Below are 17536 nucleotides of genomic sequence, written 5' to 3'. Positions count from 1 at the left end.
GTTGATTTCTTACCAGTCTCGTGTATTTATGTGGAACTGCTGGTCGTAACCCATTCATCCTGTGGGCGCCTTCATCCAAAGGTCTGCGCACAGTTTATGAATCAAAGACACCAATAGCAACAAGACCCGGGACCATGAAGGTATTTTCCGTCACCCTAAGCCGGAATTTACACGCCTCCACAGGGTTTGGTCAGAAGAGCTCAAAAAGGCAAAAAGATGATCGCCCCTTCATGAATGAGGAAATCATCAACGACTCTCGCGTGATATCTAGTGACAATCAATTTAGTCGCAAGTCGAGCACTAAAGGCCAGTCTAACCGCCGAGAGTATAAATTCAACAGTCGGAGCGAGAGTAGTCCCTTGAGAAAATCGATCTCCCACAACCATTTCCGTTCGTCCATCCCCGATTTGTTTCCGAAGTTTTCCAACAAAGACGAGCGAAAAGGTGGAGGCAGTTGGTCCAATCCTAGTAGTCCTCGGCTTAGCTGGCGAAGTCCATTTCGACGAACCAAAAGCGGTGGTGGGCATCACAATCAAGGAAGTGGGGCTCAATTAAAACTGTCCATACCTAGTCCAAGATTTGGAAATACGAGACCTGTTGATGAACCCATTTATAGTGAGCCCTTGACGCCTGTGGCCAATCAGATTAAGGCAGCCGGGAAAACCACTCTCTCTCGCCATTCGCAATCCACGGAAAATGTGCCCATTTCCAGCCATATTTATGACTACTTAGGATCGAGGCGATCGGACGCTTGCACGCAAATCGAAATCAAGTCATCTCATTCTCAATCATCTCATTCTCAGCCTCCTCCTCTTCCGGGGAGATTGTCACCTCTCCAGAGGAATCGCCAGGGTAGTCTCATATCAGCCTCCTTGTCCTCGAACTCATCCTTGTCTCAATCGTCCTCGTCCAAGAATTTGACAGGTAAGACATGTACTACTCCGTACTTATGTATGTTCTCAAGAAAGAAAGAGTCCAAAGTGGAAAGAATTAGTGCACTTTCCCCAATTGAGAAAGGCTGAGTAATTGCTTAAACAATGGCAAATGAAATATCAAGATGATAATTGAGGTCCTTGCGTCAGTCAGCGTTATTGGCATCGTCTCGGTCGGACTCCAAATTCCCTAAATTGTTCGTAAATGTAATCTGATCTACAATTCAGTGCCAGAGATGTGTTGGGCGAAGCAAAACACGACGAACACAAAACCATCTAAATAACATATCAAATGGCTCCAGATCAAATAGCTAGGTGCGTATGTTCTAAGAAATTGAAAACAGTGGGCACCTCCTACATTGCATGATGATGCGCTATGCGTACCTTCCCACTTTGCAACTCCACTCCAGACCAACTAAATCCAGATATTGGCAGGCTTTGAAATTACATCCTTGAGGAGGAAGGAAGATCTCACTCATTACCTGATTTTTTGGCCTCATAATTCGAAAAAGATTGGAGCGGAATCTCGTGAAATTCTTTTCACAAGAAGAATGCCTCTGCTTTGAGGCGTCTAATATATCTGCAATCCACTCCAACGAATATTAAAAGATTTTCATTGAGCCTGTCCAGCCCGGCTGGTTCTGTTCTGATGATTCTCGGCACACACACACTTATAGTTGGAAAGTGACGTGGAAAGTGAATGCAATGTAATTTTTCGTACATTTCTGAGCACGGAGGACGCTCTGATTTGCCTGGCACGTTGCATGCATGAAACATTGATTCTTTTTGAAATTTGATGTTAAATACAGAAGGTGATAGGTTCATTCGATCCCATTCCAACCCATGTCCTTGATTCGATCTTACGTATGCAAAGAACGTGAAGAAGGTTCCGCTCTCACCACTATTTCATAAGTGGGTGCATCTCCATTGATTGAACACCGATTGGATTAAAGACTGACGGCCTGTCATGAGCTCGTGAAAAGGCTCTTCTTTGATTCTAAGTACTCATAATGGGCTTGAAAAGAAGTCGTGTGCATAATTTCTTCCAATGGAAGCGAGCGAGCAGCAGATTCCTCCCCTCCCTTGTATTACTACAAGCTCTGCTGAGAACTGACGAACACGCCGTGGACCGCGTTCGTGGCCAGGATTGGCACTCATTCGCCCACTCAGGCGGGCAAGCCCACAAGGACGGAGCAGTCAAGATGCTTGATTTTACCCTGGCATGAGGCTCATGCCAATCCTGCTTGGAAAACTGAAACTGAGAGACGCTCCTCGCAAATTGGTTGAATTGCGTGAAAAACGCGAAAAATCAAGGTTGTTTCGTGATTGGTGTAACCTTTGAGCTCATTTGTAGATCAGGTGATACACGTTTTTGGACGGTTATGATTTATACTAGATCTTGTTGATGAGGTTGATGATGATGATGATGATGATGATGATGGGCTTTCAGGGAAAGATGCTAGGCGCCGCGAACATCAAAAAATGATCTGATCCACTGCCGTCAGATGGAAAATCTGGTGCAAAGCTTGTTCTCAAAAAAGCAACCACCACCCTTTCCTTGCATCGTCCATCCACGCTTGATTTTTGACAGATTGGTAGAAGTACTCCACCAGAAACTGCAAGCCAAAGAAGTTCAAATCAAGGACCACAAAATAGCGTTGCTCACAAGAGCCTGGGCAATTAATCCCTTCCAAGGGGGAGATCGTTAAAAAGCGGGAATTACCACCATATGCATACCATTTATCATTCTTCATCACCCAGAGAGGCACCTTTGATTCATGTGAGTGAGATCTATATCCAAATCGATCATGAGTCTCTGTTCCCGGTGCACGGAGCCATCCATTGACGGGGCTCAGGTGTACCCTAGAACTGCGTATGCGGTTGATTTGTTATTGTTCGCTATGATCTTCTCGATCGTAGCCTAGCCTGTCTGAGTTACGCACAACTTCTTCACTTCTTTCGGTAATTGACACATTGACCTTAAATACCACATACGCACCTCATTCAAGTCACCATGTGTATCAGAACATGCCAGTATTATTGATACGTGCTCATTCCGATTGTTTTGAAGACAAATTCATTTCCCAACGCTTTGCTCGTTCCCTGGCTCAAGTTTGCGTTGGCGTGGTATGGGCTGCAAATCTTGATGATCCAACCCAGGAGGCCCCCCTCCTTTTCGTTCTTTTCTACCTTGATCCAAGATGGATTTTCTCTCCATCCCATTTGAATCGTTTTGGCCATCTTCCCAGTCCTCCCACTTAGAATCGGGGGAAATGAATCATATTTTCATTCTACGGCCACCGTCTTTAAGGCGGGCCGTGTCAAAACCTCGTCAAGTGCCATCACCTTATTTGGATTTATTGCTTTGTGATTCGGTTACCATCAAATACCACATACGTACCGTACATACGAGAATGCTCGTTCTCAAGGAGAAAACGCAATCGATGAGGTTGGTTTCCATTTCTCATCGGCTGGAAAGTAACGATCTTGATTCAAACAACCACGGGAAGTGAAGGATCATCCTTTTTATGGAAATCCTCTTTAGTCATGGATCCACAGGGTTTGTAGGATTCGCCGAATAGCTCACCCAGGATACCGATTTCATGACATGGCTCAATTACTACGCTTGGCATGTTCTTCTACAGCCAGGGGCCAGGAACTACACATGCATTGTACAGCAACAACGTCAGGAGACAAATTGGGGCGCAAGTGAGCTAGTGAGCTAGTGAGCTCGTGAATAGCTGGTTTGGGGTGGTTATGTCAGTATGGAGACACGTACTACGTAAATGTTCGATCCTCAACCAAAACAAACGTGTGGACGGAGCTACGAGCTGGTGAATCTTAAAAATCACTCATCACCCTACACGCACACACACACACTCACACACACTCACACACATTGGTAAAGAACGAAGGAGCATCCCACTAATTGCTTCCAGAAGTGACTTGGCAGAAATCTTTCATATTTCTTCACGTTTGAGCTTCTCGATCTGACAATGGAGTGCGTTTTCTGGGACTGCCAGATTTTTTTAGTAGTACCTGATCATCATCATAATCTACTATGATGAATTGAGATCCAGAATTGAGCACGGAATTCGGCAATTATCCTCGAACCCACACCTACTGTACGAACTAGGGAGTGTTTTCATTAGTTAACGACATCTTTGCGCCTCATTCGGAGGGTTGTCAGCCGACCCATCCATCCATCCATCCATCCATCCAAACAACCAACCATCCATCCAACCATCCATCCAACCAACCACGTATTCGCCCAAGCACTACCATTTGCTCATCAGGAAGTCAGTCATCAGAGAGGTAACCTCATCAGAGATCGAGAGGGCTTCGAGGGGTTCACCTTTAGCATGGCAAGCAAGTCCCACGACTGTCTGCTCCTCTTGAGTGTACCTACACATTCATCTAGTGGAAACCAAAAGAAATCCCCCACCTACTGTTTGGAGCATTGAGTTTTCCGGCCTCAGTGGTTGGCACAGCTTGCCAATTGCAGAGCAATGAGACATATTTGGCCCTCTTTTCTCTGCATGGACCTTCCCAACACCCGAGGGCCCGAGGTGTACGAATCCATCCACAATTGCCACCGCCGGATGAGAGGGAGAACTTCCGTCCGTCCTCCCCATCAGGCTGTTGAATGACATTCAAAGCGATACATGCATGCACCAAGAATCTTTGAATGAGCCCTCTCAGAAGAATACGAATAATACTGTCCGAGGCTCACTCGACGGATGAGACTACACCTATTTGCGGATGGTTAACTTTCTCCCGATTTTCTTCCCTTCTCGTGTGTGTTGGAAATCGATGAGGATCTTCTTCCGAGATATTTTCGATTCCTCTATTGGAGGTCTTTACGTGGCAAGCGACAACGATGATCGAGCGACGATCATTGAGAAGAAAGCCCCAAAAGAAACTGAATAATTGGGCGCATATTTCGAGTTTGTCAAAAATGTAGGAATGAATGGTAATCAAATATCTGAAGCTGCCCAGTGAAATCAAGTGGACGTAGGCAGTAGCTAGCTAATGTTTACTGTAGGTAGGTACAGTGTCCAGTGGAACTTGTTGTCTTTGAGTAACCACTTCTCCACGAGCACTCTGGCACAATTGAAACTCTGCGAATTCATTATGAATTCTCAAACAATTCAACGCATGACACTTATCGTAAAACTGATCTATCGTGCGAGAAACTGTTGTCGTGAAAGGGAAACGTTGTCCAGGCATCATGATCTGTTCTTATCCGTCAGGCTGTAGCTATTGCTCCTTTGGTTGGTCAAATTGCCAACAAAACCAATCAAAGTCCGGATAGTTTTGTGCATCATCGATCATGGTCGTCAAGTGTCTCAGGCCAAACATGTCTCCATGCTTCAACCGCCAAAAGCTAATAAATACCATCTTCCAGAGTAATCACCTAATGGAAAACTTACTTCCCTCGTCAATCAAGCGTCTGGGAGCTATCTATACTCTACCTACATACCGTATATTGGCTACGAATGTGTACACTTTCCACTATTTACAGTATGTGGGAGAGTCTGGTGGCAGAGCCACTCGCACTCTGAACATCTTTAAAAACACAAAAATATAGCAAATCCTAAGTGAATGCAAGATGGACTGACATGCTAGCGAGTAACATATTAATGGTGCTAGCCATCTCCGGCGGAAGATAACGTGCGCAACACTGCAAATTTGCTTCAAAGAGACTCTTGGACGCGCAATTTTACGGAACAAAAATCGTGCCTCCTCAATGCGATGGGAAGAGAACGAACGCTTTCAAGCTCGGCTCAGCTCAAGTCACTTTTTTTAAAGAAGTGGGAATGGTGGAAAAATCCACAGCCCATGATGGTCGTCATGGTCGTCAGCTCGAGTCTGAATGGAGCCCCCCTGGAATTAATGTTCATTCTTGGTGTGTTCTTGGTTCACACGGTCATTAGCTCAAGTCATCTTTATACACCTTCTGATGTGGTGCAAATGAGTTGGTTGGTTAGTTGGTCGGATGTAGTACATGTCGTTCGTTCCATTGAGAGGGAAGACGCCGTTGGCTGCTTCCTTCTTAATAAGTTATGGTCTCTGTCTCTGTTATGTTGCTTTCTCGAGCGTTGTTAGTGATCTCAATGGTTCCCTAACCAAGTCTCCACATCCTCCGACGTGTAGCCAAAAACTGCGAGTCCTCTTTTACCAATAATTAGTGCACCAGCACACATTAATGTTCAATCTTTTACCAATAATTAGTGCACCAGCACACATTAATGTTCAATCTTTTACCAATAATTAGTGCACCAGCACACATTAATGTTCAATAGCCACCGACACTGAACAAATGGAACAAGAGTAGCTCCGTAAATGTGAGGTCCTACCTACCCCCTTTGAATATTGCATTTTGCACTTTTATCATAGCGAACCAAAGAGTTAGAGCCAGGGTTAGTTGTGGTCGCCTTTACTTTGGAATCTTTCTATACTGCTCTTCTGAGGTGGTTGGTTCATGCTTGCTTGTCCGAACAACATTGTCCAACCAACCAACACTTGGGTGCATCCCTCTACTGACACTTGAAAATGTACTTGTGCGTACATACCCCATCTGCATTGGGAATTCGTGAGATACCTCCTCATTTTGACCTTTAGGAAACGACAAGAGCCTGAGAACGAAAGAAAGACCGGGATCTAGCGCACGCAGGGAGCAAAATTTCTCACCAATTTGGAGGGGGCAAACGAACGTCCTCGAGCACGCAAATCACACCCCACGCATGCTTTTTTACATTTCTTTCAGGGGGAGCTCCGAGTCTTCTTACAATTAGAAAAAAAAACCCAGAGAACCATTGTTGAATGCTCCAAAATTCATACTTAATGTTCTTGGTGGGAGTTGATCCAATTCGTACAGAAACAACTTAACCTACTTCTGAACAGTCTTGTTATTAGCTGATGCTAACAATTTGTTTTGAAAAAATGGTTCTCTCATTAGATTACAAAATTACTAAGGGGATGCCGATAACAACGGCATATTTGAATATTGACACCCATTGCTAAATTGGTGGATGGTGGGATGGTGAGGTGTTAAATGAGCCACCCATGAATGACAGGCTGAGTGACTTTTGGCATTGAAGCAAAGAAAAGACAATTAAATGCTGATACAGTACCGAGTACAAATGGCCAAGTCCTCCGATAATCACCACATACGATCGGTTCGATCAATCACTTCTAATATTTCAACCAATTGTTTTTTTATTTGCGTAAGGATGATCTTGCACACGTAGATAAATAATCACTTAAATTTCTTACTGGGCGAAAGACTAATAATTTCACCGATCCATTTATCTCACTAGTCTCCAAAACCTGGTACTTAGAAGATTGCTAATGACTTGCCAGAGCCATAATTACAACACTCTTAAGACAGTTTTCTTCAGTCGCAAAAAGGCACAAATCAAGTCTCAGCACACACCACGTTATTTCGTTGCCACGGTGAGAACAGCAACCACAACCAGAAACCAATCTCGCAACGGGAGGTTTCGTGCTAGGGAAGACCTTCATATCGTGTGTAAGAATTCGACTCCATTTGCATTTGACATATTGTACAACTCAGTGCCTAGGTCAATGAAATGGTCAGTAAATCGGATAAGTTTTCATATGCAGGCAATTCATGTGAGTAAGAGTTGAGCTGTCCGAGAAAGGGTTTTAGGTACCCAAACATGGACACATGGAAAGCACACAGATGCAAATCAACGAAATAATACTCGCTAGAACAACCATTAGAACCAAACCACCACTTACCTACTGTATGAACGCGTACAGTAGAGTAGATGGATAGGCAGACTTTCAGTCTGCTGGTCGGATGGTTGATTGGTTGGTTGCTTGAATGGTTGGTCGGTCGATCGGGTGCATGGTATGAACGAACGAACGAACGCACGAAATGAAAGCCGTTTTGGGGGACATCAAGAGTCAAGAGATTGAACGAACGAAGCCGACATCTCTCTGTCTTTCTCGCTTTTCAGTTCTGCGGGGTTTACCTCGGTTGTCTTGTCTAGCTCCTTAGGGCAAATACAATTGTCTTCCGAGAGATCAGTGACCATGTTGGCCACTTGCTTTACTGGCTGCCTTCTCTCTCCTTTGCCCTGAACTCGGTTTGCCAGTCTGGGTGAAATGTTTGGGCTCTCAAAGCAAATCTCAGGAGACCCTAAGAGATTCTACCTAAAGCTAAACAGCGCCAGCCGAGAAGGGGCTAGTTCATACGGGTACGATGGAACTTGTGGGTAGACCTGACAGACCCAATATTATCGCTCACCGTGCCCCGGCTGTTGGGATCTGAACCTGTTTGGAACCAACAGGCGATCGTCGTCAGAGTCATCACGAACCCAAAGATTCGTCAGGTAACTGAATACAATTCTGCCCAGTCCGGATTGAATTGAGCGAGAGAACGAGACCCAGGTGTTGAGGCTCGAGAAGCGCCCGATCTATCCTTAGGAACGAGCGCCATAATAGTTAGTCCACACTCACTCTGCTATACCTTCCTAGCTCGTTGGTTTTGGAAAAGAACGAGCACAGGAGGAAGAGCTGGGTTGTCGGAATGGTTAGATAGTGGGTTGGTTAGTTGGTTGGTTGGCTGGCTACTTTGGTTTATAGGCAGGTAGGTAGCTAGCAATGTACGTCGTGGGGAAGTTGGAATATTGGTCTTGTTGGGCCGACCGTCTTAGAGGGCTCGGTTGAGCTGGGCATCTCAAGATTAGGTGGTTCAACTCCTGGGCATGAACTATTGGTTTTCATCGGGATGGTTTGAAGTCTCAGGGTGGCTAAACATTTGCCATGGAAATCTGCTTCGAAGGAATGTCCGGACATGCCACTATATCATATTCGGAAACACCATCTCAGTCCTGCACTTAACCTTGGTCACAAGCAAAACACAAATCAGTCCAGCCTGAGTAGTCTCATTTGATGATCTCGCTCATAATCTGACCAGAGAAAAACGAGCGTCTTATGCAAGCCAACTTAGCGACGGACGGACTTCTAGTGGCCACACTACCTAAAAACTGAAACTTAGTGTAATTCTTGATGGTAGGAAGGAAGATCTGGTGCGTCCTGGGGCAGGCGGGTGCCCTGCAGTCATTTTCTGGCTCAATGCTACCAGTTATGAGGGAAGGGCTCTAGTATTGCTGCTTCTATTGCTTCTGCCACAACTGAGGCTGCTTCCACTATTACTGTTACACGTCGTATCGTATTGCTACTACTGCCGGTGCTACTGCAGGTGGTGATGGTGATGGTGATGGTGGTGGTGGTAGTTCTGTTGTTGCTGCTCCCGGTTCGGAGATTGATCAACTCACCTCTCTAGTTGGAAAGGGCGCTAATAGCAGCACCACGGACGGGCACTCTACGAAGAAGGTGGAAGAAGGGCACCCAATTATTCTCTGAATATTCCGGTGCCATCTTGAACAGGATTTAGCCAAATTGAGGCGAAAACATTGCGATATTGTATTGGTTATGTTATTTTTCCTGGGGGAACTAGTCGGATGCCTATCTCTCGTCCTTTGGATTACTCATCCCGAAGTGGTCGGAACCTCCATGCGATTCTGTGCGTAGTGACTAGTGATGGCGAGCCATTGATGGCAGAGTGCCGTGAGAACAAGTGAGGAGAATATCCAACCAATTCCTGGAAATGGCTCCAAAATCATATCAAGCAGTCATGTTCAAACTCAATCCAGGGCGCTTAGGGAGTAGATAAAGGCTTGAAGAGGACTCCTTAATGAACCAGGAATGGCCGCCACTTTGGGCCTCAATAAGGTGTTCATTCTCGACAAGTACTTTAGTGAACTCCAGAAGTATTGGGAAACAGAAAAACGATTGCAAGGTATGCAGGTCTTAAGCCTCAAACATGCGTTGATTTCTTTGAAAAAATATTTCTGACCGACCCCGTCCAACCCACGAACTTATCCTGATTCTTTGCCCCCTTTTAGGTTCTTTGAAAGGTGCGAAAGATTCAGTCAGTTTTCAACACCTGGCCCGTCTGAACTCGATGTTTTAATTAGTTTCTCATACACATTGCCTGCCACGTGTGGGTGGGTATAATATCAACGCTCCCTTGAATTTGAGTGGCTGCCTCCTCCTGTGAAGAGATTTGTAATTCAATGAAGGTGGCTCCATTTTTAAACATTCGACATCCTGCCTTCAATCAATTGCATTCAAGTCGCCTTTTAGACAAGGAAGGTTCCAAACGATTCCGTGCCGTGAAAAAAGACTCTCTCTTGACATTTCCAGATGCCACTTCCAGTGGAGAGGCGTCAAATCTGCAGAATCGTTTGCGCACGTTAAGTAATGGCCTGGTAGGCCTCAGAAACTCATTGCACGAGAACGGACTTCAAAACCTGGATTCGGCTGAGCCTCATCCACCTCCCATTGAGGCTCCTCAACAAGTACAACAAAACTATTCCAATGTCCTTCAAGTTGGGCCAGATCAAACTGTTGGCTTGGATAACTTTGCTGGAAGTGCTCCTCATCTAAATTTTGGGTCCACATTCGGTCTGCAAACCGCAGGTGAGGCAGTGAACCCCTGTTCGATGCTTACCAATTGTTTTCACGCTCAAGGGTGCTTTTTCATTTTTGATCACCAGATGGGTTTAGTACCATGCGAAGCATGCAAAGCCATGTGACGGAAGTTAGCTCTGTGATGACTGGGAACGTGAGTGACCCGTCAATCAATTCCGCTGACGGAGGCCTCGACACCTTCAACCCCGGCGATAGTGGTGCAAGGGTCTTAGCCAAAGACCACCTGGTTCCTAATGCTCAACTGTCGCCTCCCCAACCCGTGAATACAATTCAACCTAACTACTACAATATCCAGCAACCTGCCCCCGTTGTCGCCGGCAATCATTCTCGCCAAAGTCCACCTCAACAACTCTTTCCTGCACATTCAGACTCGAATCATGTCATGAAAGACAACCAAGGAGGAATCATGCCTCGTTCTCGTGGCGATATTCCGTATTCTTCTAATATACAGAGCCATGCCTTGCCTCCTCCCCCGCCCATTCCAATTGCTGGAGAAGGGGGCGCTTTCAGTCGCAGTGCAGTTCGCCCTCGAACACCCCCCGACGAGAGGATACGAAAACGGGAAAGGGATCTCGCTGATGAGGCCAGGAAAAGCCGGCTAGCCGAAATTAGCGACCTCATTCACTTAGAACCGCAAATGACCGAGGACGCTATTCTTCGAACACTTCAAGCGAGGTTCTTCAATCAAAAGTATCTGGTAAGTGTTCCCAACCAAGTTCGTGTTGGCACAAAACCACAAGAGTAGCTCAAATCATAAATAAACCTGTTTCTTTTGGTACGAGCACATGATCCCGGCATCCATCCTAAAATATGATTGTACTTATTATCTTTATTTAAGACCAATGTTGGCCCCATTGTCTTGTCCTTGAACCCATACCGAGATATTGGTAATCCTCTCACCCTGAGCTCAACTCGGTCGAATGGAAGTAATCCAGAAATTACCAAAGTTATTCAAGAAGTCATTCGACTTCAAGGCGAGTCTGGCTATCCTCAAGCAATCATCATTTCTGGATCTTGTGGATCGGGAAAGACACATACGTCCATGGTGGTTCTTCGACAATTATTCGAATCGGCTGGAGGCGGAACCGAGACGGATACATTCAAACACTTGGCAGCCTCATTTACAGTTCTAAGATCATTGGGAGCTGCCAAGACCACTTCCAATAGAGAATCGAGCAGAATTGTAAGTTTGGAATGAGGATGACCCTTGCATGTCCACTGGTATCTATGTACTGTGGACTGTGGTGTATGTACGATTCACGACTAACGAGTTGTCTTTTCCACGTTCATTTAGGGGCATTTTATCGAGGTCCAAGTGTCAGACGGAGCTTTATACCGGACCAAGATACATTGCTATTTCTTGGACCACAATCGGGTTGTGAAGCCTTTGCCCATGGAAAAGAATTATCACATCTTCTACCAAATGTTAGCCGGTCTAACTGAGGAAGAGAAGAAGCAATTAGGCCTGAGTGGTTTCACGGTAAAGGATCTCCTCTACCTGAATATGGGCGATACTCGACAAGATGAAGCTCAAGACGCCCAAAGATTTGCCGAATGGAAAGCCAATTTGGCCGTTTTGGGGATCCCTTTCATGGATGTTATTCGAGTAATGAGTGCCATTTTGTTACTCGGAAATGTGGAGTTTGCTCCCCGGGCCACCGAAGAGAGCTATGACGTGGAGATTATTGGCAAAGAAGAGCTAAACTCTGTGAGCAGCCTCTTGGGCATTCCCACCAGCTTACTTTGCCAAGGGCTCACCTCTCGCACCCATTCTGTTAGAGGACAACAGATGAAATCATTGTCAGATGCAAACTTGGTGAGTCTGGGTTAATTGAAAAAAAAAAGAAATGATGGCTTCTAGCTCTTTCAAAAAACATGGCACCAACAACTTATCCCTCTTTCAGTGCAATGCGACGAGGAATGCCCTAGCTAAAGCCTTATATTGTCGAACGGTGGCCACGATTGTAAGACGAGCGAACAGCATCAAACGACCCATTGGCCCTTTATCGGGAACCATGAGCTCAGGATCGAATGAATCGGTTCACCATGAGTTGGCCAGTCATCATGCTTCAACCATAGGAACAGCAGGATCCAAAAAATCCAACAAGTCGATGGCCATGCTCAACAACGCTGTCCGACATGCTACCGACGGATTCATTGGGATCCTGGACATGTTTGGATTTGAAGATAGCAAACCCAGTCAATTGGAGCAATTATGCATCAACTTGTGTTCGGAAACCATGCAGCATTTTTACAATACGCATATTTTCAAATCAAGCATCGAGTCTTGCCGTGAGGAGGGCATTGCCATGGACGTCAATATTGAATACGTGGACAACGTCCCAGTAATTGATCTCATTTCTTCTTTGGTAAGCAAGCAAAACCAAGGCAACTGCTTCCCATGGCAATATGTTGAGTTGTTGTTATTCTTTCTCCTGCTTTCCAGCGCTCCGGTCTTCTGAGCATGTTGGATGTGGAGTGTTCAGTCCGAGGATTTCCCGAAACTTACGTCCAAAAAGTGAAAGTACAACATAAGGACAACCGGAAACTCTTCCAACCCAAGCACTGTGATATTAATAGGACATTTGGCATCACCCATTACACCGGACAGGTGGTTTACGACACGTCGGATTTCTTAGGTAGGATTTGTCATCGATTTCAAAATCAATGCATAAGAAACCCGCCTTATTCAATAGAAACCGACTTTCTTTACCTAATATACTTTAGATACCAACCGAGATGTGATTCCCGATGACTTGGTGTCAGTGTTTAGCCGAGGCATATGCAATTTTGGATTCGCCACCCATCTGTTTGGGAATGAGATCAAGGCCATGTGTAGCCAAGGTGGGGGAGAAATCGTACCCAGGGGCGTCAGTTTTCGAATCTCGCCAACTTCCCATCCCGAGCTCTTGAATGGGGATGAACCCGTTTCCACACTGACCCAAGATTTTCACACTCGTCTCGATAACCTGTTGCGGACCTTGGTTCACGCTAAGCCTCATTTCATCCGATGTGTTAGACCAAACGGAAGCGACTCTCTGACCGAGTTTGATCGAAACTTGGTGGTCCACCAAATACGTTCTTTGCAAATCTTGGAGACTGTTCATCTCATGGCCAAAGGGTTCCCGCATCGGATGAGGTTCAAGGCCTTCAACGCTAGGTACCGGGTCTTGGCGCGATTCAATCAGCTATATCGCGCCGATGAAAAAGCCGTCGATGATTGCGAAATCATCCTGGATTGTTATGTTCGAGAGCTGCGAGCCATGGCTCCGGACACTTTACCTCAGAATACATCTTGGGCCCATGGTCGCAAACATGTGTTTCTCAGTGAGGGTGCACGGCAGCAATTGGAGCGCATTCGTGAAGAACGCCGAAACAACGCAGCCCTTCGTATTCAATGCTTGTGGAGGGCTTGGACCGTTCGAAGGCGAACACATGGGCGATTAGCTCAAACTGGACGAGGATTGAACGTTCAACCCACCCCGACTAATGCTAATCTGAATCAAGCAGGGCCGTGCTTTCCATCCCATTGGGATCCTAAATTCAACAATGCTCAAAACGCACGCGTGTCCACGCGACGGCCTCGTCCACAACCAATCTCTGGAACCCCTCCTCCCGATCTCATGCAAACCGATCGATGTGATTTAAAGATTATACAACAAACTTGCGCTCTGTTTGGCCTAGATTTGGTAAGCTAATGGCGTGAATCGACCCTATGTTGCCATTTTGAGTCAAGATTTCCCTTTCATAACTATTTACAGGAACGACCCCCACCAATACCTCCCAGTCGGTCTTACTCAATAGTGAGTGGGAAGAAAGTGACTTTTCCACAAACCAGGTTGATGAAAATGCAGTATCCTGGTATGTGTTGTCCTAACGTATTCGCATGGCCCAAGTTGTGCAACAGGGACGGATCTTTTTCTTTTCAGATAATGGTAAAGGCGATATTTTGCTCCTCAAAGGGGATGCCATCGTTGTTTTGGGCGTGTCGACGCGAAGAGGACACCTCATAGTTGAAAAGATGAATCAAACCCTGCATGTCCCCTTTCATTATCTTGAAATGGGACCGCTCTGACGAGCAGGCCGAAACTCGCTGGTGCCATAGAAACTTGCCTACGATTCAAACAAATTCTTTGAATGAATAAACGATCATGGTTGTTTATCTACCGATAACACAAAATAGAGCTAGAACCACTGCAGATCCAATTGCTGGTCGCAAGCTGGCAGGTTCTCCAAATGTGAATTATGAAAACCGATTGATTTATTTTTGGTGGGGGGGGGATGTGTTTTTTTCAACGGCCATTGTAACCACCCCAGAGAATGTAATCTCCAGAAATATCAAAATGAAAGGTTACATTTCGTCTATTTTGTACTTTTATATCTTTATATTTGGTCTGTTACCGAATTTGAGTTGAATGTAGGGTTGATCTTGAATGCATTTAAAAATTTGTCCACGTTTAGCTTGAAAGATGCTACCAGATCTATAAGGCCCACGTATTCCCTACGAATATTAGAGGGAAGCAAATTAAACAATGAAGGAGCCCGAGAAAGAAGAGATGTGGACTTCATTGTTTTAACTAGCCTGATTCTCGAGGGCTTGAAGGTCCTCTCAAAACGCACATCACTCTACGGTCACTAGAATTGACCCTGAAACCCAGATACTTTTAAAAGCGTACAGGATCAGATACCTTTCGTATGAAATACTTCATGAACAGATTTGAGAATTTATTCAGCTGTGCTGGGAAATCTATTCCTAGTTTTTACCATTTAGCCATTTACTTTGATTGATACCAGCTGCCAAATAAACTTAGCCAGGAAGCAAAGTTGATAGACAAACCGTTTTAAAATTGTGCTAAGATAAAAGGAGCTAAGATTTGAATGTAAAAAAAAGGATTATTATAGGAATGGCAGACATTTTCTGGTATACAATGTAACGGTAAAGTCTTTGATCTATTGGAGAGCACCTCAGTTTATCTTTCAGGAGTAATTGTGCTTTCTTCCAAACAAGAAGTAAAAATTGGCATCTCCAAAGATGTGTGTGAGCCTAAGTAACAACTGAACAATGTTATCAAGCAACGACAAGGAATATTAGCGTAGTTATTTTGCAGAATATACGTATGCATAAAAATTGGTCATGGTTTTGATGGTGAACTCCTCGTCCCTCATGTTGAAACCTGATTGGCATTAAAATTTCCAACCAATGTAGCCTATAGCCTTCTTTGAATGATTTGTATTACTTCGAGCAAACCTTAATTTATGCAGGATTTGAATATCTACATTTAAAGAATAATATCTACATAAAAAATTGTCTCCCAGAACTTGGCATATTTTACGCAGAAATGCAAATTTGAAGACACTTAGCGCTACCAAAAATGCTCTTAGGTTCATATCTGCATTACACTATTAGTATGCTGATGCCTTTAAAACAGTAACGTTTTTTTCTTGATTTTAATTACTTGCTTAAAAGTGGAAATCCTAAAGGATTACTTGTAAAAAAGAAGAGATCAGAAGTGTTGCACTTTATGAGCTTGCCCTCTCGATACATCTCGTCTAAATTCTTTGGATTTGATTGGCCACTTTTGTTAGTGTATATTCCCATTTCGAAATCAACATCTCTGTCATTTGAAAATGGGGAGGATCTCTCCCAGCATGTTTGTGTAGCCACCAAAGCGGATAATGTTCTGGACTTAATTCCACATTCAATGACCCAGGTCTGATCCAGTGTGTTCATGCACGGACTTCGAGAGATGTGGACTATGGTCGGAGGCAAAACTTTCTTATCTCCTAAATCGTTCACTTTTTTTTTAAATTAGCACTTAATATGACCACAAGATCTTGTTGAATAGACGAAATTGGCCAAATTTGAGCCCGAAATTGCGTTTAGGGAACTCAGGAGATATGTCCAAAGTTATGTTGGAAACGCCAAATAAAATTCGATTTTTCGGCCTGCTCTTGGTCAACGACATGACTTGCTTTGAAACTACTCGGTCAATGGTGATGATTGTTTGAACAAGAAGGGGACTACCAACGTTTTAAGTTGCAATTTCACGATTTGTAGCCCTTCTGTTGACAAAATTTGCCCAACGATGACGTCACGACAGCTGGCTGACGGTTTGTTTTTATCGTTTTGTAACACTAATCATGGATCAAATGCACTGGTTGAAGTAACCATTAGTGATGGTATCAAATCAAATTTTAGATACAAGGTTGCCAGAAAACTTGAAAAGTGAAAGCACCAGCCAATTCCATTGTGACGTGAAATGTTAAGTTTGAGCAAAAAGCAACCCTGGTTTGACCGAAGATAAATCAGGGTTACTTTTTGAGGCCAACTAATGGGGTTTACGACATTCCACCGCTAATGAAAATTGAAATGTGAACTGGCTACCCTAGTTGCAACCTCCTGCGGTTATTAACTTGGTCCCCATGAGTAGTAAACATACATTGTAAAGGAAAATAAGAGGTTGCGCATTTACTTTCTGAAACTTGAGAAGCATTCTTATGAGTACGACCCCAATGGTGCCAGATGCGGCGGTTTTTTGAAGTCATTGACGGGAAAAATATAGATGGCGGGTTGGCAGGATTGGGGGGTCTACATTTGGTTAACTTTGGCGGATTTCACACTTAAGTTGGTCAATTACATTGAATAGAGTAAATACCATGACAACTTACAATCTTAAATACCCACGATGTTCAAAAGCCCTATCAAGTTTCCAGAGAAATTCCCAAACACAAATTGGCATTTTTCTACCTCAAAAAGTCATAGGGAACAACTTTAACTTTATTGCTTTATGGAATTCTAGTCCACATAAAAAACTTACATACCTAAAACCATTATAAAAACTAAAATTCTCAAAAACCTAGTCCATGTAAATTAGGAGCACACTTAGTTAGCTCTTGAATATAATTTACGATATCATCTAGTTCACCGCTACTTGGTTGTATCGGATTTAGTGGTCCAAATTTCATCGTTTTTAGCCCCAAAATGCCCCGGTTATGTTTTAATTCAATTTCCCAAAGGATTAATATCGATTTTCACTAATTTCAAATTAACTTAAAACCTTGTACAACCATTT

The 17536-nt window shown here is 44.3% G+C and overlaps 1 protein-coding gene across 4 annotated transcripts; it reads left to right on the top strand.

The window, feature by feature from the left end:
• Positions 1 to 215: 215 nt before the first annotated feature.
• Positions 216 to 14625, top strand: LOC131880733 (unconventional myosin-Vb-like). Of its 4 annotated transcripts, XM_059227439.1 has the most exons (11): positions 9224 to 9768; positions 9875 to 9886; positions 10176 to 10451; positions 10529 to 11160; positions 11302 to 11646; positions 11758 to 12279; positions 12368 to 12832; positions 12910 to 13102; positions 13191 to 14152; positions 14225 to 14324; positions 14393 to 14625. In XM_059227439.1, the coding sequence occupies exons 1-11, from the start codon at positions 9675 to 9677 to the stop codon at positions 14536 to 14538; spliced, it is 3747 nt and encodes a 1248-aa protein (XP_059083422.1). In that variant the 5' UTR covers positions 9224 to 9674; the 3' UTR covers positions 14539 to 14625. The 4 variants fall into 4 exon arrangements, with proteins under 4 accessions (XP_059083411.1, XP_059083422.1, XP_059083430.1 ...); XM_059227428.1 differs by lacking the exons at positions 9224 to 9768; positions 9875 to 9886 and adding an exon at positions 216 to 924; XM_059227447.1 differs by lacking the exon at positions 9875 to 9886 and having other exon boundaries at positions 9225 to 9768.
• The last annotated feature ends 2911 nt before the right edge of the window (positions 14626 to 17536 follow it).

This window comes from Tigriopus californicus, chromosome 1 (genome assembly GCF_007210705.1).
Source record: "Tigriopus californicus strain San Diego chromosome 1, Tcal_SD_v2.1, whole genome shotgun sequence".
NCBI lineage: Eukaryota > Metazoa > Arthropoda > Copepoda > Harpacticoida > Harpacticidae > Tigriopus > Tigriopus californicus.
This window is presented reverse-complemented; position numbering and strand designations above follow the sequence as displayed.

Excerpts from the sequence above, each read along its gene's own strand:
- LOC131880733 (XM_059227428.1), top strand. The coding sequence starts at position 231 with ATGAATGAGGAAATCATCAACGACTCTCGCGTGATATCTAGTGACAAT. Across the intron at positions 12,280-12,367 it reads CATTGTCAGATGCAAACTTG|TGCAATGCGACGAGGAATGC; the intron begins GTGAGTCTGGGT and ends TCCCTCTTTCAG. Across the intron at positions 12,833-12,909 it reads TTGATCTCATTTCTTCTTTG|CGCTCCGGTCTTCTGAGCAT; the intron begins GTAAGCAAGCAA and ends CCTGCTTTCCAG.